The following is a 23,168-nucleotide window of genomic DNA, read 5'->3' on the forward strand; positions in this document are numbered from 1 at the left end:
ATAAGGTATCATGGATGTAACAAGTGGATAAGAAACTAGGGGTCAATTTGAATAAGATATGGATAGGATAACACAATAACAATAAGGAATCATGAAGGCAATAAGTAGATGGTTTGGGATTATTGTGAGTCCTATTTTGGGACACTAAGGATTGATTAGGATAAGAAAGATCATGATAAGGTATTATGGAAGAAGAAAGTGGATAAGATACATAGAAATGATAGTGAATATTGGGATACATGATGCTTGTGGATAAATTTAACCTTGTCAAGATCAAATAGGAATAAGGAAAACATATAGAAATGGGATACATGGTAGAAAATGAAGCTTGTATGACATGATGTATAATGGAGCATACAATGGATAAGGTAGTGAAAATGGATTTTTCCTCCATGTATAGAGTACAAGAGGATAAATTACAAATGATGTTTATTTTCTAGGTTTTCATCATGGTACTTGTCCAAGGTGCCACAAGAAGTGGTTTTCACCATAGGACATATTTAATTTTTCTTTGATTTTTTTTGGAAGCTAATGATAATGTGTTAAAAAATGGAGGGACTCAAGTGTCATCATCTCTATATAGTATTCCTTTGAAAAATGTGCTATGATAAATCATTTTTATTGAAAATATGCTCAAAGATGTTAATTGATATGGTTATGGTAAGGGGATGATATGGAGGATAAATGCAAGTAATGGGTAAGGATTAGATGAGGGGGACAAAAGTAAGGAAAATATTTATGCATTGGATAATGGATGAGATATTGAAATGTTTGTGTAGGGGTAGATGGAAGTGTTGGAAAGATCAACATCAATACATACCTTGAAGGATGGTGGAATTTTATAGGAAAAATGGATTGAAGAACTTGAGGTTTTGATTGATGTAGGAAAGAATGTGGGTCTTAGAACACAAGGACCCCAAATGGATGGAGGGGATGAAAAAATATTAAAAGCAATGGATTTTAGGACATATACATACAAAATAGGTTGGGAAGATGGAAAATATTTGGGAGGAGAATTGGGTGGAAGACTTTGGAATATTGAATGTCAACTTTGAGTTGTCTTGTGTTTACAAGTGTTGTATAGAAATAATTTGGGAATCTACACAGTCTTTGCTTTTTATGTCTTTTTTGGTTCTTTAGAATGTATTTCTTCAATGAGGGATTTAGGAACCCACATTGTCCTTGATTTTTTTTCTTGACGAAACTTTGTGCTTAAGGACGCGTTGATTTAAATATACATACGTGAATTATTGGATAGGATTTTTAAGTTTGGATTTCAAATTGGTTCCAAAGATGGTGGGAATTATGGATAAATTGGATTTATATGGATGGTTCATATGGATGGATTCTCAAAAGTTTCTCAAATATTTGTGCCTTTCTTTATCTTTATATATGATAGAGTAATTGAGTGGTGAGCTAGGAGTGATATGTATGGTGTATGGAGACATATGAAGACCCAGAATGGATGGAAGGGATGAAGGCTTTATCTTTGGGATATATGGACAAAAAATAGACTTGGAGGATGGTAAAGGTATATGCTAATGTTTAAAAGGAGGGATATAAGATGTGTAAGGAATATAAACATATTTAGAGTGAAATTTATTTCCAAAGTCATCATCTTTAAGATTATCTTTAAATGAATGAGCTAACTACTAGCTTTAATGGAGAAAGTAAAGCTTGATGGGAGTTATTATCATGAAATGGGTTAGGAGGAATGATATATTCTTTAGGTAGACACAGAGGGTCATGACAAGGACATGAAAAAACATATTTTATCTTGACAAGGAAGCAAGTCATTGGATGATGTAGAAAGAGTTCTCTTCATTTTCAATAGGCTCATTGAAAATGATGGAAGGGGTATACTAATCTTGCTTAGGAGGTGGTTAATATATAGGTATTGGAGGGATAATTTGTTCTTGAGATGGAAGGGTATCATCTTAGAAGAAGTGGAAGGGTATGAAGGGATCTTCATTGGACTCTAAGGATATGTTATCTTCGTCAAATATTGGATAGGAATGGATAATATCTTGATCTTGATCTTTACTAATACATTTTCCTTCACACTTTGTATTACTCTCTTGACATGGAGCCATTAATAGGTTAAGATATAAGTTTGGATATATATGGGAGATTATGGGAGGAATGATGGATGATCACTTTCAATAGGTATGATAGGCATTGAAATATCTAAAAGCATGTGATCTAGGATCTTTGAAGAGACTTGAAACAAGATGTAGATTAGTTTGGATTTCTTTTAGAGCTAGCCCTTGAGGGTAGAAATCGTCAGAATGAAAATTTAGATTCTATTTTTTGGATGTGTTATGACTGATTGTGAAATGTTATGAGATAAATGAATGGTGGAATAAGTAAAGGTAGCATGTGGGCCATTACTAGACATATGTTCATGATTTGGATCATGCTTGGGATTAGTATCTTGTTCTTAACTAGATGGATCATTAGGATTTTCTATTTTAATTATTCTATCATTAATGGGATCTTCTACTTTATGTTCTAATTTCATATGATTTTGAAGTTTATGTTAGTTATGTTGGGAATATGTAGAATAGTTTCTCAAGAATGCTAATCCACATGAGGTGACTTGAGGAAATATGATGAGATTGTTCATGAAGTTCTTCTTATGTTGATTCACAAGATTATACCGAAGGAGTAAACTCTCTCTCCAAGGGGTATATAGGTTCATTTTTTCTTGTAAAAGAGATGTACTCAATATTATGAGGTTTTGATTTATTTCCTTCTTCCATTTCACCAATGTTTTCCTTTGATTTATGTTTAGTTTCTTGTGGGAATTGTTTCTCTAATGTAATTGGTTCTTCTTAATTTGAAATGTATTCCTATGATGGATAGAGAAGCCTTTCAAGTGAATCTGATGAAACACCTTCTTCATTCTCTTGATAAAAATGGGATTATCATGAATTTGTGGAATAGTTTCTTGATCAAAGATATGATTTTCATACTTAGGTCTCTCATTGTTTAAAGGAAATGGAGGCATTTGTAGATAATGATCAAATTGAAAAGGACAAATTATTGTAATGAGAAAGATTGGTCATTTTCCTCTTTCATATCTTGGAGTTGTGATTGTAAAGATTGAATCTTCTTTTTGAGGATTGTAATAGGATTCCCTTCTTCACTATGTCATGATCCTAGCATGTATGTACCATTCATTTTATGCTATGATACGATTGCTTTGATTATCCTATCTAGGTGATTGAGGAGGAATGGTCTCTTATATTGAGGTTTTCTCTTGATTTGATGTGTCTACTATGTGGTAGAGATGTTTGCTTTTAGGATCTTGATACCAATAATAATGACACTTGTTCTAGTCTAGACCATGAAATCTTGATGATTTTAGGTCTAATCCAACAATGACCAATTGATTGAAGGTTCAATATAGATAAGTTTGTATCAAGTATTTGTCAATGTTTGAAATAATTGGTGATAATTGTTGATATTTAGTTTCAAAGGTCTGGATGAGGGATGAATGGTTCATGATAGCAACCTCTAAAAAAAGATAAAAGGATTGATAAGACAAACTGATGCACTTGGGATATTGTTGAAACAAAGAGCAGCTAAATTGATTATCATGACAGAAAATTTTTTAGGTTTAATTATGAAAACTATGATGATATAAATTGAAAGTACATCGAAAAGGGTACTAAACCAATAATTGACTTTGTTATAGATTGTACAATAGTTCTCTCTACCCCAGATATGCTTAGAGCATAAATGAGACTTTGTAGTTATTAGATATGATTATGGATTGACAACTATACACTATTTCTTCTAGGAAAAAAATAGTATGGAACAAGATATGCTTTACTTCCTAGATAGGACTCACAATAAAACCAGAAATAATATTTGCTAGATATAATTCATGACAATATATGATATGACTCTGAATGGGACTAAATGTGATTTTTTTCTCTAGAAAGTGTTCTATCACTATTTTTAAGACTCAATTTAATGAACATTTAAGTGAGCAGAACACAATTAAAAGATATAAACACAATTTTTTGTTTGTTTCTAAGTCCCTAAAAGTTGAGTCTATGTTAAAGAAGTTTTCACGAGTTTAAGCACATAACATACACATAGAAGACAAGATAACCTCAAAATGGTGACAATGTATTTTTCACAGGCCCACAATATGTACACCTAGATCTAGTACATAATGTCTTGGTTATTGTGATGACAGGTGGAGATGTCCATAAATTGAAACACATAATTGAACCTTCAAGGAGTGTGTGTGAGTAGGGGATCCTTTTTAGGGATTGACTAAGTTTAAAGTGGTCACATCCAAGAACTGTTCACCTCACTACCAAGGATGCACAAATGCTACGTATAAAATATTCTAGGGGCAACACAATCCCCATGCTTTATTAATAAAGCACTCAAGATAATAAGGATGCTACTAGCTTATGATTCTAGTAAGGGTCCCATTCAAATCTTTAGGTTCTCTCTTGGGTGAGTGCACCTACTGTATTCATCAAATGTAATTTTGGCAAGTGGTAGAATTTATTTATAATGAATTGGGGTGGCTTGGCTTTTACCTATTTTGACTTGAGTCATTCTTGTTGGTGGAGTAGTTTTTTCCCATGACACCAGGCTCTCTAAGGAAAAATGAAAAATGACATATAGATGTTAATTATGAGTCTAGATTTTTGATCACTTAAAGGTGAAAGTATACTCTCCTATGACAACTAACATCCCAAGCACACATTCATTCTACCACATGTAATTTCATTACTTCTAATAAAATTATATAGCCCTATGGAATTCCCAAACAATGACAAATTGAGAGTGAGTCTAGTTTTTTTATTACCTTAAAGGCGAGAACATAATCTCCTACCACCTTGAGAGGCCAATTTGGTACTAGTCAATTAAACTAGGTTTCTAAAAATGAAATGAACTTAACACAAGCATAACTATTACTTGAGCCTCCAAGGCATTGTGCAAAACCACTTATTAGGAGTTTAATGTTTCAATCTTCAACAAAACATCCTACACAAATTAAGTCGTTGATAAAATCACAACGCAGAATAGAGAAATATCATATTGTTAGAGTTAGCTATCAAATTGAAATAATAAAAGACATTGAAGATTCACATCTCTATCCCAAATACAACCTCTTTTTTTTTTTTTTTTTTTCAAGTATCACTCTTTTACGTTCCAAAAATGACCAGTGATAAAAAAAATGACTAAGGATACTCACAAATACAACTATTTACCCCATAAACAATTAAGGATCATGCAGTATACAACTAATCCTAGAAACAACAATGGAGTTACTAGATGCAACCCAATATAACATGGGATATGACTCATGATCCCATAAATAACTTTCTACTCGGTCTGGAATTGGAAAATAACAAAATTTATCAAAATAAAGATGAAATTTTGGGGCTAGGGCCCTTTGGTGTGTACCAAAATGTGTTTTGTATAATGTGTACCTATCTAGAAACACAATATTAATAGATCATTAGCTCAATTGGGGTGATCAATGATGAAATGTATATAAAATTGATATTTCTTGATGTAAAACTAGATGCATTGAGCTACGAAGTGCAATCTACATGCTCCACTTATGATCTATGTGATTCAATTTCTAAGATGAAATGGTTTAGATGATGAAATCAAGCTAAGATTAATGATAATGTAGTTCGATTTAGACTCAAATTGACATGGCCACCGTATGCAAATGATCTAGATACCAAATAACTTGATTTGAGGTGATTTTATAGACTTCTTAATGGAGGGGAAATGAGACAACTTGAATTGGAGGATCAAGGGTTGCCAATTTGAATTGGATGGCTGAGATGTAAAGTCAAGTAAGCAATCCATATATTTTGGTCTCAATGATTGGTTTGTGTCAAAATGTTTCTCCTCTTGTAAGCTAATCGAGATACAAGTGGTTCTTATGGATCAAGAGGATATTAGCTATTTAATTAAATTACTATCATTAATTTTCTTAGCCATGTATAATTTTTATCTTTATTTAATTAATTCACGAGGACATGAATTGAGGAATATTGTTGATTAATTATGTAACCAATCACACAATTAGAATTTAAGGTTTTTTTGATTTAATCTGATGTATTCATTGGTCAAAATAAATTACTCAATTGATTTTACCTTGACCATTTTTAGATAATTACATGTTAAAACCAAACAAACCAAACTATAATGCAGATCATAATATGAATGCACTCATATTATTCTCTCAATTTTCTGATACTCACTTGTAAAGCTTCTGATTGTTCTAAGCTCTATAGAAAGAGCTCATGAATCTTGCTTGGTATTCTATGTCGTTCAGCCTTACCAAATAAACAAACATAACCATCACAGTTAACAATTTATGCACATTACAAGGCCGGTTATGTGCAGGAAATAACGGCTAACCGTTCTCTGTTACTCCTGAATTGCTTATTAAAAAATTTGGTGGGAAAATCATTCCGCACAAGCCAAATCGGAAAGAGAGAGAAGGGATTTTGGGAGTTGTCTCCTATTATTTTGCATCAACAATTTCTCCTCTCTCGTTTCTGAAAATGTCTCTCGCGCCAAAAACCAGGGCAAATGCACGCAAAAGCCAATACAAGATGTCTGTTGACACTGAGGAGGCCCGTCGGAAAAGAGAAGATGCCATTGTTCAGATCAGAAAATATAAACGGGATGAAAATTTGCAGAAAAAGCGGAGGGAAGTGAATGCTCACATGAACAATGGTTTTCATCCCAGTTCTCCTTTGGAACAAAAGGTTTTGGCCCGCCTTTTTCATTTTGTTACAACTAAACAAATGACTTTACCTTTTCCTGTTTATTATTCTAGTGTAATCTCTGCAATTCAAATTGAATGTTTTGTGTGGATTGGGGTGATGTATTAAAGATTATGTGTTGTGAATTTGCTGATGACAGTTGAAAAACCTTCCAGCCATTGTTAATGTGCTTGGTTCTGATGACATTGTTGCTAAAGAGGCGGCTGTTGTTCAACTCAGGAAGCTATTGGCTATGGGTCAGATTTCTTTATAAGTTTCTCATTATAGATTGAGTTTTCGGCATTTTTTATATATTAAATAGGGATCGAAGCTGAAAGTTTCGTATTAGAAATAAGCTAAGAATCTACGTAATGTTCAGAATAGCCAACTTGAAAGAGAAAGCTTGATCTAAGAATACTTTAGAAACCGAAAAAATAAATTCTGCATATAAAAATAGCAGAGTATCAAAGCATTAACTGTAAAGGCTCAATCTGCTCTAGATGAAAAGCCATCTTCTTCACCATCATCCCCTGCTTCTTTCTCGTCCTCTGACTCTTCCTCATCTGCCTCTTCTGACTCTGCTTCTCGGATAGATCTTTATTATTGTCTTGTCTGCCCTTAAGATTCAATATTATCATCTGAAATGTAGGCACATTCTTCATGTGGGTGAATAATTTATCAGTTTTCTGGTTAGTAAAGCATTTCCAAATCAGAAAACATAACTATTTTCATGGAGGAGTAGATCATTCATGAGTTTGTTTGCCTATCTGATATCGTCTGAGTCTATGCTGAATACCTCTTCCCTTAGATATTCATTGTACCAAAATTTATTAAAGCATTTCTATTCTGACCTTGTTCTTCACTTTGTATGTTAGAAGGGTTAACATTTATGTGAATGATATAATAAAGAAACATGCTATCATCCTAATCAGTTATATTCAGGCAATTAAATTACAACTCTTTAATTGTTCATAACTATTTAAAGATTGCTTAGTTGATTTACTACCAATGTCCTCCACACTAGCATCTTTTCACACTATCACCCCTATTGTGCCAAAACAACAATAATATATCTCCAGCATCCCATAACCACTGTCGACTCTAAATTTGATTCCTAATACACAGCCAATGAACATAGATACACGTTATCTTCTTTCAATGGAATCTATTTCAGATTGAAACAATGCTTTTAAAAGAAAGTGGTAGCCTTATGTAGGCCTTGTGGATGCAGAAAGCAATCCCCCAATTGATCCTGTCATCAGGGCTGGTGTAGTTCCTCTACTGGTTGAGATTCTCAAGAGGGCTGATATGCCTCACCTTCAGGCAAGATAAAGTTTACACCCATAGGGTAGCCAATCGTTCTCTAATAGCATATAATTTAAGAGATATTCCAAATGTTATGGATAATGTGGCATGGATTGTTGTTCTCTAATTAGGTTTGGTTATTGGAAGATACAGTTTGAAGCAGCTTGGTGTTTAACAAATATAGTTTCTGGAACATCTGAGCACACTGAAACTGTAATTGATCATGGGGCATTGCCTCTATTTATCCACCTTCTTTCTTCCACCAATGATGATGTTCGAGAACAGGTATGACATGCTCTGTTACTTTTTCACACGATATGATATGATCTTATTCTAATTAAATTTTCACAGTCCATTTGAAATGTAAAACTTTTGTTTCTAGATTTGGTCGTGTGTTCTTTTTGCATCAACATTTTGGATCACACTCCATGATCCATCATCAAGATGAGCAAGAATGGAATAGTTAATCCATTCTTGTCTTCTCTCATCCTGATGATGGATTACGGAGTGTGATTCGATTTTTTTTTTCATTCTCTCATTGTGATGATGTGATGATAGATCACAGAGTGTGATCCACATTCTCTCAACCTGATGATGGATCATAAAGTGTGATCCAAAATCTTTTCTTAGATTCTCTTATCTTGATGATGGATCATGGAGTGTGATCCAAAACATTATTCTTGCATTCTCTCATCCTGATAATGGATCACGGAGTGTGATCCGAAACATTGACGCAAAAAAAACAAGCATTCAATTATATCCAGAAACAAATTTTTTACATGATATGATCCATTTTACTAGATTTTTGACCTACAAACTTTTGATGGTTCCCATGTCATTATAAGGCTGTGTGGGCTTTGGGGAATATTGCTGGAGACTCTCCTGCCCACAGAGATCTTGTGCTAAGCCATGGAGCAATGGTGCATGTGCTTGCCCTTTTTACCGATACTGCCAGAATTTCAATGATAAGAAATGCTACATGGACTTTGTCGAACTTTTGCAGAGGAAAACCACAACCCGAATTTAGTCAGGTAACTAATTTCAATTTTACCATTTCCCTTTCTTTTTTCTCCTGCACATTAAATTTGTTTCAAAAAGATGTTGAAGTAAATCAGGTTTTCTTGATTTGCTGCTTGTTATATGTTTGGCTTCCAGGTTAAAATTGCCCTGCCATGCCTTCAAACACTTCTTCACATCGCAGATAATGATGTGCTTTCAGATGCATGTTGGGCATTATCATACCTTTCTGATGGCCACAATAGCAAGATTCAAGCTGTAATTGAATCAGGTGCTTGTCAGAAACTGGTTGAACTTTTGTGGTAAGTATATAATAAGATTACAAACGGTGTTTTTACTCATATGAAGTGTTCGGATGCGAGCTAGGGCGGGACTAGTCTCCCATGAATGAGATCAGCCGCCTACAAACCAAGGAGAGACTTGAGGGAACTACCCACAACCTCAAGCCACCCTTTCAAGCTTATATCACTCTCTATATTACCCTAACGAGTATTCTCCTTTTAGATTTGAATGTCTATGTTTTGATGATGATGTAACTTTATCAGTGCATATGTTGTCATTTTGTAGGCACCCTTCATATTTTGTCCATGTTCCTGCTTTAAGAACTGTGGGAAACATCGTAACGGGTGATGACGTTCAGACTCAAGTTACCATCCACCATTTCCCATTTATTTGTCTAGAACAGTCAATTTACAGTTGGAGAATACCTACTTATTTTCACATTTCTATAATATAGATATCTTATCTGTGTTTGGTGCTGTAATTTCAGGCTATTATTGATGCTCAGGCTCTTCCTTATCTAGGGCATCTTCTCATGCCCGATCAGAAGAAGAACATAAGGAGGGAGGCATGTTGGACAATATCTAACATTACTGCAGGGAACACAAATCAGATTCAGGTAATTTAATGACACCAGACGATCTTTGAATGTAGTATTGGTGGCTCTAGACCATCCATAGCTAGACCATTCATAGTAGATTTATTCGTTATCTTTTTTCCTTTGCTCTCCTGCACCCTGATAATGGATTATATAGTATGATTAACAGTCATACAATCGATCCTAGAAGAAGTTAAACAATACATTTATTGTAGTTCACAAATATGAGTAGCTTATTTTTTAGTTTGTTTATACTTAATTTCAGTCAAGAGACCTCTTTCAAGTTTCTATAGGTGGCTATCTAACTTCACAGTAGTTCCACTGAATGATTTCGGTCTCCAAAACAATCAGATTTATTTGATCTGTTTTTCTTATCATTTAAAATTTGTGTTCTTCCTAATTTCTTGAATCAGGCCGTTATAAATGCAACAATTATTCCGCCCCTTTTATATCTCTTGGCTAATGCTGAAATTGAGGTGAAGAAAGAAGCAGCTTGGGCAATTTCCAATGCCACTTCCGGTGGAAATAATGATCAGATAAAGTTTGTTTCCTCCTATTGCCTTATGCAATATTTTATCCTTTCCTGAATATGCACAAGAATGTTAAATAATCCTTCTATTCTTGTACAGATACCTTGTTGGTCAAGGTTGCATAAGGCCGCTCTGTGATCTTCTTGTTTGTTTAGATGCAAGAATTATAAGAGTTTGCCTTGAAGGCCTAGAACACATACTGAGAGCTGGTGAAGCTGAAAAGGATATGGGCAACACAGGAGACGTTAATATGTATGCACAACTTGTTGAGGATGCTGAAGGATTGGACAAAATTGAGAATTTGCAGACACATGAAAATGTAGAGATTTATGAGGCATCAGTTAAGATGCTTGAGATGTATTTTGCTGATAATGAAGAAGAGAATGAGATGCAAGCAATGTCTAATGCACCTGAGGACTACTTTAGTTTTGGTTTAGACCAGAATGGACATCCACCTCATGGTGGATTTCACTTCATTTAGATAAGAAATTCAAACTTGGCTATATATCATATGAAGGTCTTACTCAGAGAGATCTGTCCTGATAGAACAAACACCATGAAATGGCTGAATGTAACAATGTCCTGGAAAAGACGCACAATTTCTTGTGTCATAGGAAAAATGATTGAAGATTTCTTAGCGTGTTGAAAACATGTTACACCTGAGTTTGGACAAATGAAATTCAAACGCTTGTCTGTACTGGCATCTTAAATTGTTTAGCCTTGTGTAAGATGGATACAAATTTACTGTGTGGCCGGTACTATTGTTGGGCATTGTTGGAAATAGAGTTCAGTGCACAATTAATTTTAAGAAGAAAAAAGATATGTAGATTATAAGTTTAATTATTTTTGTGCAGTTTAGTTTATTATTGAGAAATATCGAAGAAATAAAAATAGTGGAAGAAAGATTATTTATCATATAGAATATGAGATGCCAGATGCATGGGAGAAAAAAGAAAGAGTCTTTCGATTAGAAATCCGCTCTCTAAATATCATGACACTCTTTAATCTTCACTAAAATTTCTAATTAAAGTTTGGATTGTATTTTGGCATATAAATTGAATTCAATAATTTTGTTTCTTATTAAAAATTTGCCAATTCTCACATAAAAGCTATTATTATTTGTTGAAATTAATTGTTATTAATCCCTGCGAAGCGTAGAACTAAATAAGACATGGAACTAATGTTCCAAATAACTCCACGGTAAAATATAGTTTCCAAGGTCTTATTCAAATTTCTCTAGCCCAATTTCCTGGTTCAAAAAAGGGAAAAAATGAGAGACAATAAATGTATTAATGAAGTGTCCAGAAGTCATGTTAAAAGTGCTGAGATTAATTTTTTATTGATTAGGTTCTAATGAGGTTGCGCTGGAAAAGAGTTGATTATTAATTGATTACATTTTTTTTTTTTTTTTTTTTGCCATATTTAAATGTGAAAGACATATTTCTATATAAAAATTAAAAATAAGTTAAGAAATCCTCAAGTTTATCTTACTAAGCAATACCTCGAAACTATTTAATTTATTTATATAATAATAAATATAATTGTTTAAGGATTTATATTTTTATTCAATTGAAAAATCTAAATTACTTTGAGAATTTTTTAATTTTTTTTTATGAATAGTTATAAGATTCAACATAATGGTTAGTTACAAATTTTAATATATATATATTACAATACAAATAAAAATGAGGAAATTATAAATTTAATCTTTGAAATTCAAGTTGGTTACTTGAGTTGTTCCTATTGAGAATGAAGCAACATATATTCATAATAGAATTACAAAAATATAATACTCATTATTAATGTTATAAAATAAAACACTCATTACTCATGTTGTATAAAATTGTGTTGTGTCTTCTATTTTACTTGAATTAATTTTATAAATTCTTCTCTTTTAAAGCTATTTTCAATTATTTACAAAATAAAATTTTAGATCGACTATGATTTTTTATATTAATCATCTACTTTCTAACACTTTAAAGGTAGGGAAGCTCAACAAGAGCTCTTGTTATGTATTAGTTTTATATTAATATTGAGATTTATTGCCTATTTAACATGTATTAATATTCATGATTAGCTAATATTATGAGTCTTATATTTATTAAATAATTCTATATTATACATTAATATTATATTGATAATATTGTTAGTCAAATGAGTCATCATTTTTCAATGTGACATTTGCATGACAAAACATCTTTAATTTATTTCTCTCTAATTATTCTATTATTGGGGATAAACAAATACAATATACACTTTAAAAACATACACACTAATGTGTGAAGACACAAAGTATATCCAAAGACAAAGTTCAACCACCAAGAACACTCAACAAGTGAATGTAATTTAACACATCATGAATCCAAATGAAACCTAAAAAGACAAAAGCAAACGACACAAAAGTAAAAAGGGTTCCCATTTTTGGAAAGTGCTTGAAATGGAGAGTGTTCAACAACCACAACAATAACCCATCAAGAGGTTGCTTAAATAAAATTAATTAAATGAATGGGAACACACTAATAAGATAATGAGCTACCTCTTATATTTCTTTAGTTCCTATGTAGGCTAAGGATGTATTGAGGGACACTTGGCCACAGAAAATGTTCATTAAAGATAGCATGGTAGTTCATTAGTATAATAAACATGATCAAGGTCCCTCATCCCCATGAGTGGAACTATTGACCTTGCATGAGCCATCTCAATTTGGATGCTTCAACCATACTCAATTGTATTTGTGTAGTGATCCTATGATTGGTTTGATTAGATTTCCTTGCATGTATGTGTGCTTGGTCTCTTGATGACATTTCAAATGTGTATATATTTTTGCATATGCCTTAATTTTTTTTGTGATTCCTTATTACATGGTATATTTCATTGCATTTGGACAAAATAGTTTTCTTTGTGAGCATGGCAGGGTGGCCTTGAGGGTATCACATGGTTAAGTGCCACAATCGTGTTGAAATCTAATCGAAAAGATCATTATTGAAGAAGGGAGATTGTTGATAAAGATTGTTTTCAATTATTATTTTGTCACTGAAGTCAAACTTGCTATTTGCTTGTTGGTAAATAGATTTGTCATAGTAGAATTTGCCTAATGGAATGTGTGTGGCAAACCATTCACAATAGTTGGATAGGCCCTTGATATTCGTCCTTCCTCTGCATTTAGAGGGGCAACTCCCTCGTAAGATGAAATTTTGGATTTTTCAATAAAGATAAGAAGAACTTAGAAAATAGGAAGGAAACCCATTGATAGTGAATGCACCACACGCCTTCAACGTTTTGATAACAATGATGTAACCATTAATGAGAGCAATCAAGGACTATGCTTGAGAATTTTCACCAACACAATGCTAATTCGACCATTCATGAATACGCACACCATACCATGAAAATACTCATAAATGAATCAACACCTCAACAATTCAAACTCTTAGAAAGAGAATGCCCAAATGTACTTCCTTTATTTCTTTGCACCAAGAAAGTAAGAAATAACTGATTACAAAAACAACAATTGTACACACTTTCCAAAAATTGCTTTGTTATTAGAGCATAAGTGTTCCCTATATCCAAGTCCAAAAAGTCCCTTATTACATTGATTTTCAGGAATTTATAGCCAATCTAGAATAACCAACTTTTTGGGTTCATAACTACCCAAAAAGTTAGAGTTTGGACTACTTGAAGATGGTTCGTAACCAATTCTAACCCTTAAAGCTTAACTACAGTTAGAAAAACTAAAACCAGAGATAACTCTAAAGTTGACCTTTTTTACGAAATATATAAATAAAATTTTAAGACAACTTTAGACAAATATACTTCTAATTTTTAATTGTGCCTACTGATATTTCCTGAACTCGTCCTTTGATCTATAGGTGTTGCTAGCAACTAAGCTTTCTTCTCCTTCGACCTTATCTTCTTCCTATCTTTATCATCACTTCATCAACTGAATAGTTGAATGCGCTACAAGCTAGTCATGCCACGAAAATGAGCTTGGCTTCTTTTCTCTATCCATGAGCTTTGAAGAAGATTTGAATCTAGCATGTGCTTTATTCTCAGTTTTAACCTTCTCATTTACATGGCCATAGATGTATCACCCCAAATTCTTGATTAAAGTTTATGTAGATTAGATGAGCTTCATCACTTTATGAGATCTTGGACAAAAATCTCCCTAATCAACAAACAATATGTCTTAATCATTCTTCCATAGAACCAATCATTTTTACAAAACTCTATCATGCCTTCTCTCTGTTATTGCCTCTAGAAACTTCTCAAACATTGAAAACCACAAGTCATCATTCTTAGAAGGAGTCAGAAACAGGTTTGAATCTAGAAGGTCGAGTGAAAAAGCCTCCACCACAAGAGGTAAATTAGGAACTTCTTCTTGCATATCAAAATGTATAAGCTTCTGTACTTTATTTGTATCTATTATAGAGAGGCGTCCTATTGAGATAGTAGATTGCATATTTCTCCTTATAATCTCTACTAAAAAGCCCACACACTTACTATCAGTTCGAGACCAATCTTTGGTTAAGCTCCATTGATAGTACTCAGATCTATTGTAAGGAGCCATAGTGTCAATCTTTGAATAGCTTATTATCCTTCTCGAGTAGACTAGTCCTACTCTGAAAGTGGCTAAAAGAATACTCTGTGTCCTTATCAAAATGAGAAATCCTCTTTGTTGAAAATGGTGATGTTTCTCACTATCGCGTTGAGAATAGACATATAAGCATATCCTCTTGCTCACTCCGCTCATTACATCCAAGACCTTCAAAGTCTAAGAGCACGTACAGGCACATGTTGTGTTTGGGAACATTTTTTGCATCACTAGCAATAAGAGTTCATCCAGACACCATCTATGCACCTACCCCCTGCAACATCAAACAAAGATCCTGACAAATGATTCAATAGAAAAGATTTGTTGCTGCTCTTTTTCCCCATTGATGATATAACTTTAATTTGGGCCTTTGTGAACTTCGACATCTTGTTGATCAAATGTGGCACACTTTACATGGGAATTTCTTCAAACACTTGATACACATACATGTTCAAACATCATCTAATGATTATGAGCTGTGAGTTTTTGTAGGTGCAGTATCAAGCAAATCGCACACTCCCTCCATTTCATTATTTTTGCAACCATGTTGCACTTAGAATGATAATAAGATTCTTCTGGTGGCCCCGCATATTATTTGTGTATTTTCCATTGCGAGAATTGCTTGTGCGCTCTGCAAGAGCACCCCCAAATGGCCCTGTTGATGTCATTGGCGTCCTCCTTGCTCCCAGCTCATACCATCTCCTTAGATATTTCTCATATTAAGAGACTATGAGCTCTACGTAATCTGTACCGATCTCAATGAAACTGGAAGCAAATAATATTGTTAACATAATCATTTCCTCCGAGAATTATGGAAACAAGACCCTCCTCAACAAGTCTGCTTGCTTCATGAATTCCAACGATCTGTGCCACCTTCTTTTGGTACTCTACAAAATACTCGAACTGCTGAGGAAGTTGAGCAACATGGGTTTCTGAGCTAACCTATCAAAACTTGATGGCTTTTGAAAACATAGTTTGTGTTCCTATAACTTGGGCTTGCTTTCAAATTGACCTCCAAAGAAATAATGCACCTGTTACTACTTCAAACATCTATGAACTTCATTTTTAGCCAGTAGTTGTTTTAATGTTGAGTTTGGGTTGGAATTGCTCAGGTTAGGATTAGGTTAAAAAGTTGGAGTACAGGGAGAGAGAGTATTTTGGTACGTGGAGAGAGAAAAATTGAGTGTGAAAACTCAAACCCAAACTCAAACCATGTACTTCTCTCTAAAAGGTTTGAGTACGTGAAGAGAGAAAAGTACATGGAGAGAGAAAATTGGAAGAGAGAGTGAAAACCCAAACCCAAAACCAAAACCAAAACTTGTACTTCTCTCTAAAGGTTGGAGTACGTGGAGAAAGAAAAGTATGTGGAGAGAGAGGATTGTGAAAAGGGGAATGAAATTCCAACTCAAACCACGTACTTCTCTCTACAAGTTTTAGTACATGGAGAGAGAAAGTTTGATTTTTCTTGAGGACTAATCTCTCTCTTTCTGATTAATTAATATAATTAAAAATCTCTGTAAAATGTTTGGGTAATAGATGGCTCTATCTGGGGACAAGGACTGTACAAGACGCTGAATGAACCTAGAGTTAAGAAATGGTAGTGCTTTATCACAAGGGCTATAGAGTCATACCAAAAGGGGTAAATCTGGGAAAAAGGGATGAAACGCAACAAAAATAGGAACACAACCAAATTCAAAAGGAAGGAGGGCACAACAAAAACTCCTAGCTAAGATATATACAAGGTGGCAGACTAGACACCTTATTGATGATAATGTTTCAAATGTTGCCCATTGTAAGGCAAGGGCAATTGAGCACCACTTAGGCATGACAAAATGAAGGAATTCTTTCCACATACCTCTTTGATTTGGAATGGGCCTCTCCATAAGGAGTCAAATTTTTCATGTAGGCCCTTTGGTTCTCAGCATTTATCCCAAAGCAAGACAAGATCACCTTCTTGAAATACCCTCTACTTATCCCTCTTGTCAAATAATTTCTTAACATGAGATTGATGTTCCCGAATTCTATCTACAACCACCTCTCTCTTCTTCCAACTTTGTCAAATACAACATTCATCTTTCAAGAGCATCTTTGAATTCATAATTCTCAATCGCATTTTGCAATTTTAGGGCAAATAATTCTAGAGGAAGTGGGAGAGCTAGTTCAGTTCCATACAGGATCTCAAAGCGAGACAACCATGTTGCTTTCTTTTTAGTGGTGCAATCTGCCCAAAGTGCATCATACAGATGTTTATGCCAAGATCTCTGATTGACATCTATCAATTTTTGCACAATGGTCATAATATTTTTATTTCTTGATTCTGCTTGACCATTGCCTTGGGCGAAATAATTTGAGGAGTGAGAGAGAATGATTCCATATTGATAGTAGAAGGAGGAGATCTCTTGGGAGGAGAAGTTGGTAGCATTGTTAGTAATGATTTTGTTAGGAACTCCAAACCTAACCAAAATATTTTGCTTGATAAAATTGCACACCACTTCTGAAGTCGTTTGTTTGACTGGAATAGCTTTGACCCACTTTGTAAAATAGTCGGTTGCCATCAAAATATGAGTGTGTCCGGTAGTGGAAGAAGGATGGATAGGATTGATGAAATCTAAACCCCACTGTTGAAAGGGTTCTTCAATCACTACTGGCTTCAAGGGAAATGCTGCTAATTGGACTCTTCCTTTGAAATATTGACAAGAGTCACACTTCTTAACCCATTCTTCTACATCCTTGAACATCTCAGGCCAATAAAAACAATTTCTTAGGATTTTGTAAGGTGTTATTGATGCTGAGTAATGACCTCCACATGCTTCATTATGGAACAATTGAAGCAACTCCTTTCATTTTTTGGAATCTACACACCTCAAAAATGTACCGTCTATCCCTTTCTTGTATAAAGCATCACCCCAGAGAACATATTTCACAAATTTCAATTTCAAGGTCCTCTTCTCTTTAGGTGATAAATGAGCAGGACATTCTCCGTATGTTAGAAAATAGGCAATATTCGAAAACCAATCATCAACATTGCTAATGAATAAAACTAAAGGCATTTCTTCCCCTGCTTCTTCTTCACCTTTAGAAGATCCTTCTGCAATTGCCTTACACAAACCTTTTCCTCTGACAAGCTTTGTAGGTTTAATATCAAGATTGTATTCTTGTACTTTAGCTATCCAGGAGCCCCTTTTGTTCACACCAATCTCTTGTTGTGTCAGAAGCGTCTTTACTACTAAATTACGAACAAATACCTTGGAGTGAGAGTTTAGGATGTAGAACCTAAATTATTTCACTACTCTGACCAAAGCATATGCATTCTTATCAATCAAAGAATATTTCAATTTGTTTCTTAAGAGGGATGCTCATGAATGCTATCAGGGCCTTGATATTGTCTTTGTCAGTTTGTGTAAGTATAGTAGATAAAGTCTTCTTAGATGCATAACAATACATATGAAAATCTTCAAAAAAATTTGGATAAGAAAGGGTAGGAGCATTAGCAATCGTAGATTTGATTTGTTCAAAAGAAGCTTTACCTTCCTTTGTCCACTTAAAATTTGTATTTCCTTTCATCATATCCACAATTGAGTTTGTAATCTCAGAGAAGTTTGGTACAAACCTCCTTATGAAGTTTATCTACCCAAAGAAAGACCTGACTCTTGGTTTACTCATGGGAAGTGACAACTGTTGGATAGCTTTCACCCATTCAGGATCTATTCAAATACCCTCTTTAGAGACAATATGCCCCAGTAGTTTACCTTCTGTCACCCCAAATATAGACTTCTTAGGATTTAGTGAGATGCCTTGAGTTCGACATCGATGCAAGATAGCTTCTAGATGGTGCACATGATCTCTTCTTTGTTTTGAAAACACTGTAAGATCATCAAGGTACATCACAATAATCTTATTCTTGAAATCCTTGAATGAATGATCCATGGCCCATTGAAAGGTGGCTCCGGCATTTATCAAACCAAAAGGCATTCGATTGTAGGAAAATGTGCCCCATGGAGTGGTAAAATTTGTTTTATGTTGGTCTTTTGGTGTGACAGTGATCTGATTATAATTGGAGAAGCCATCTAGCATTGACATGAGTTCTAAGCTAGATACCAACTGCAGAACATGATCCATGACAAGGAGTCCATAATTATCCTTAAGTGACGCCTGATTCAAATTGCAAAAGTCAACACATATTCTTATCTCACCATTCTTCTTCCTGATAGGAATGATATTGGTTACCCATGTTGAATGGTGAATGGGATAGATAATATTTTCTTTAAGCATCTTATCAACCTCATTGAAAATAGTGTCAGCTACCTTGGGATTGAATTTTCTTTGCTTTTTCCAGAAGGGAGTTGAACCAGGTTTCAAAGGAATCTTATGTTTAAATTTCCCATTCATGAATTCCTTAAGATCTTCATAACCCCAAGAAAAAATGTCTTGGTAGGCTCTTAATAACTTCATGAATTTTTCTTTCTCTTCTAATGTCAAATCTTTCCCTATTAGGACCATCTTGGGATTTTCCTCAGAACCAATATTTACTTTCTCATAACTTGGACAATTAGAGGGTTTAGTGTCTTCAACTTTCTCTTTCCTTTTATCTTCTTTATCAAAAAGACTTTCGAGGGTGACTAATCCTCTTGAGATAACATTACCTTCCAATTGAATAACTTCAGGGTCATCTCCTAGTGTTCCATTATGATTACGTGATCCTTCAAATTTTAGGTCTGAAAATGGAGTCCTTCCCTCAAGAAATGCAATGATTTTCCCATCATCATCAAAAACTTGCCAATGTTGATCATTATCAGGCACATTGGGTCTATGAATCATCTCTATTATGTAAACATCTTTGTTGAACTTAGGGCGAGGAATAAGGAGAGAGGTAGAGACTGCAAGACAATCTACTTTGGAATTTTGTTTGCAAGGAATAGCAAATAAAGAAAAAGCATCAAAATGCTCAATCTCATCCCACACTCTATTCTTATATGCCTTCAATTTTGCATTCTTTTTTTTGATAGTGTCTACATACCTGGTTGACAACTAATTCTGCATCTCCTGATACCTTGAGTTGTTTGATTCCTTTTTCTCTTGCATACTCAAGACCAAGTAGGAGAGCTTCATATTCTGCGGTATTATTGGTGGTTTCAAAGGCCAACTTATAAGATTTTGGGAACTTCTCTCCTTTTGGTGATATCAAAACAATCCCAGCACCTAAACCAAAAGAAGAAGAACTTCCATCAAACTCCATTGACCATAATTCTTTAGTTATATTAGGCATAAGAAGCTCAACTACATCTTTTTTAGCAAATGTCATCATATATGTCCCATGCCTAGTATCAACATACAATATTTTTGCTCTTGGATCATCTGATTTCTAGACTATAAATTTGGCTTTAGGTTCAGGATGAAGCTTAACCTTTTTATCTCCAATTGGGATAAGGGCATGAGACATGTCCATCTTGATCTCACCACCAAGATCTTTGCAAAAACTTCTACTCAAAAGCATCCTATAACTGGCGGGAATATTAGCAACCAAGATGTTCAATTTTAACTTCTTCTCAAGATGCACTGCAAGTGCTACTTGAGCGTCCTTTAACTGGCCAATCAGTGGGACTTGTTTCGCCTCCATAGAGTACACTTTTCTAGATGTTTTATTTAGAGAAAGTCCTAAGGCATGGGCTACCTTTGAAGGCATAACATTATCAGATGCACCAGAATCAATGATACAATTACTTAACTTGCATCCAGCTATATAAAGAGAAACATAGAAAGGGTTAGGTTTATCTGACAAAGATGCTACAACAAAAGATTCTTTCTCAGTCATGGGACCTTCCAAATTATCTTCTACTTCTAGAGAGACTTCTGACTTATGGTTGATAATGATCTTAGGCGAACCTTTTCCTTTACCAACACATTGAATCAACCTTTCTAATTGATGAGGGTTTTCCTTAAGGTAGTCCAACTAAGAAATTTGTATTTTGGTCTTTTTACAATGATCAATAAAATCAAAGAATCTTCAACAATGGGAGAGGTTTTATACTTATCTATTTCCTTTGCTTGTGAAGGCTCTTCTGGAGTATGCTTCTGAGATAGAATTCACTTAGTTGTCTCATTAGAAGCTTTTTCCTTTGCTTGTTTACTCCACTTTTCTTCCAGTCTTTGTCTCCAATTTGGTGTAGCCACATTGCAAGAATGATTGTTGATATCTTTAGCTTTATCATCATCAAATTCATACTCTAGAAAGTTTATGGAGGAAATCCCAGAAGTAGTTTTTGTTATATCTTTAGGAGCTACATATTCTTTTATTTTCTTTGTTGTCAAATGCATTTACATGAATCTAGCCATCTTAGGATAGTTTGCACCATTATGATCTGTTGTTAGGTGAAAATCACACATAGCAGCCTATTTACCAGATGATGAGGGATGTTCGATGGCTAATCCTGATGTTGATTGAAGTAGCCATTTAGTTTGTCTATTTTGTTGATATGGCATATAATTTCTCCTTTAAATATCTTGATATAGAGGTGGGGGATTATAGGGAAACTAATTTTTGAGTTGTAGCACATCATTAGCCAATTTTTGATATAAAGGATCAGTGGTAGCGACAGGAGCTTTTTGACCTTTTCCCTTTTTTAGATCATGACTCCATTTTCCTGAACTAAGCAAGTCATATTCCACCTCGCTAGCTAAAGTTTGCACGACTGCTAGAATAGGAGGTCTTGCCCTTCGTATTTGAAAGCTTACGTTAGAAGGTTGAGCACTGATGAAGAAAGTAATTTGATTTTCTTTAGTGGGTCTTTTGTTGATAGGAATTTGATTCACTGTCTGATTAAAACAAGCAATGAATTCTCGCATTGGCTCATGAATTTCCTTCTTCATCTGAGTCAACTGGGAAAGGAACAAATGTTCATCTTTAGCAGTCTTAAATCTCCTCTCAAAAGCTTGAATCAAAGTTACCCATGAAGTAATTGATCTAGCTGGTAGCTGTTTGAACCATTCAGCTACGACTTCAGTGAGGGTTTCAACAAAAAGATGGACATAAGCATCTTCATGTTGAATTGCAAGAACACCGCTTGCTATAAAGAATGCACTTATATGCTGATCAGTAGTGACTTTTTCATCACCAAAAAACTTGGGAAGAATTTTTTGAGAACCAATGGGCATGTCATGTAATTGGTTCCCTAAAGCTAGAGGACCAATAGTAGCTCCCCATGGGACTGGTGGCTATGATACTTGATGTGCCATAGTCAGAAGAATTATATTCAAGGGCTGCAAATTTATAGCTAAAGGTACAAGAGTACCTAGCAAAATCAAAGCTTGAAAAGCCGTAGGAGAAACAATAGCCTTAGTTGGTAAAGAAGACCTACTAACAGACTTGACCTTTTTCTTCTTCTTAGGAGTAACTGGCTTGAAATCTAACTTTCAAAGGGCTTCAAAATCTTCGTCTACCAGACCCTTTTGTCTGTCTACCCGGGTGTATGGCTTTTCAGCTAGCTTAGTGGTTATTATTTATTTGCCCTTGAATATGACAAAGATTCTATCTATTTCTTCTTGGAATGACCACTGTTCTTTCAACAGCTACAATGTTCTGACCAATAGGGGCTCTTTGCAAGATTTCTCCTAACTCTGCTTCTTCTTCAAGAACTTGATTCACTTGATGATATTGTTGTGCACTTCATCTACACCTCCAAGCTAGAGTGTTTAAGTTTGAGATGATATCTTCTTGGGTGTCTTCAAACCTGAGGTTCAGTTGGAGAATAGGAAAAATGTTCTCATGCGGAAGCACCATTGTGCTTCATTACAAGTGACTGTCAATCTTTCTTGTTCAGTCTCCCCAGTAGTGTTGCCAAAAATATGTTGGTAAACAGATTTATCACGATAGAATTTTCCCAATGGAATGTGTGTGGCAAACCATTCACAACAGTTGGATAGGCTCTTGATATCTGGCCTTCCTCTCCGTTTAGAGGGGCAGCTCCCTCGTAAGATGAAATTTTGGATTTTTTAATAAAGATAAGAAGAACTTAGAAAATAGGAAGGAAAACCATTGATAGCGAATGCACCACACGCCTGCAAAATTTTCATAACAATGATGTAAC

The 23,168-nt window shown here is 34.5% G+C and overlaps 1 protein-coding gene across 1 annotated transcript; it reads left to right on the top strand.

Annotated features, from left to right (window-relative positions):
- The first annotated feature begins 6,461 nt into the window (after positions 1-6,461).
- Positions 6,462-11,210, top strand: LOC149578769 (importin subunit alpha-like). The gene is made up of 10 exons (XM_089831470.1): positions 6,462-6,767; positions 6,925-7,021; positions 7,996-8,087; positions 8,223-8,354; positions 8,915-9,100; positions 9,225-9,388; positions 9,654-9,732; positions 9,856-9,984; positions 10,377-10,504; positions 10,593-11,210. Exons 1-10 carry the CDS (start codon positions 6,561-6,563, stop codon positions 10,972-10,974), a joined length of 1,596 nt encoding a protein of 531 aa, XP_089687596.1. The 5' UTR covers positions 6,462-6,560; the 3' UTR covers positions 10,975-11,210.
- Positions 11,211-23,168: the final 11,958 nt, after the last annotated feature.

Source organism: Cupressus sempervirens, chromosome 1 (genome assembly GCF_028749045.1).
Source record: "Cupressus sempervirens isolate cs-2001-9-10 chromosome 1, ASM2874904v1, whole genome shotgun sequence".
NCBI classification, from domain to species: domain Eukaryota; kingdom Viridiplantae; phylum Streptophyta; class Pinopsida; order Cupressales; family Cupressaceae; genus Cupressus; species Cupressus sempervirens.

Coding starts and splice junctions, on each gene's coding strand:
- LOC149578769 (XM_089831470.1), top strand. CDS start 6,561: ATGTCTCTCGCGCCAAAAACCAGGGCAAATGCACGCAAAAGCCAATAC. Junction 8,088..8,222: donor CTGATATGCCTCACCTTCAG/GCAAGATAAAGT, acceptor TGGAAGATACAG/TTTGAAGCAGCTTGGTGTTT. Junction 8,355..8,914: donor ATGATGATGTTCGAGAACAG/GTATGACATGCT, acceptor TGTCATTATAAG/GCTGTGTGGGCTTTGGGGAA.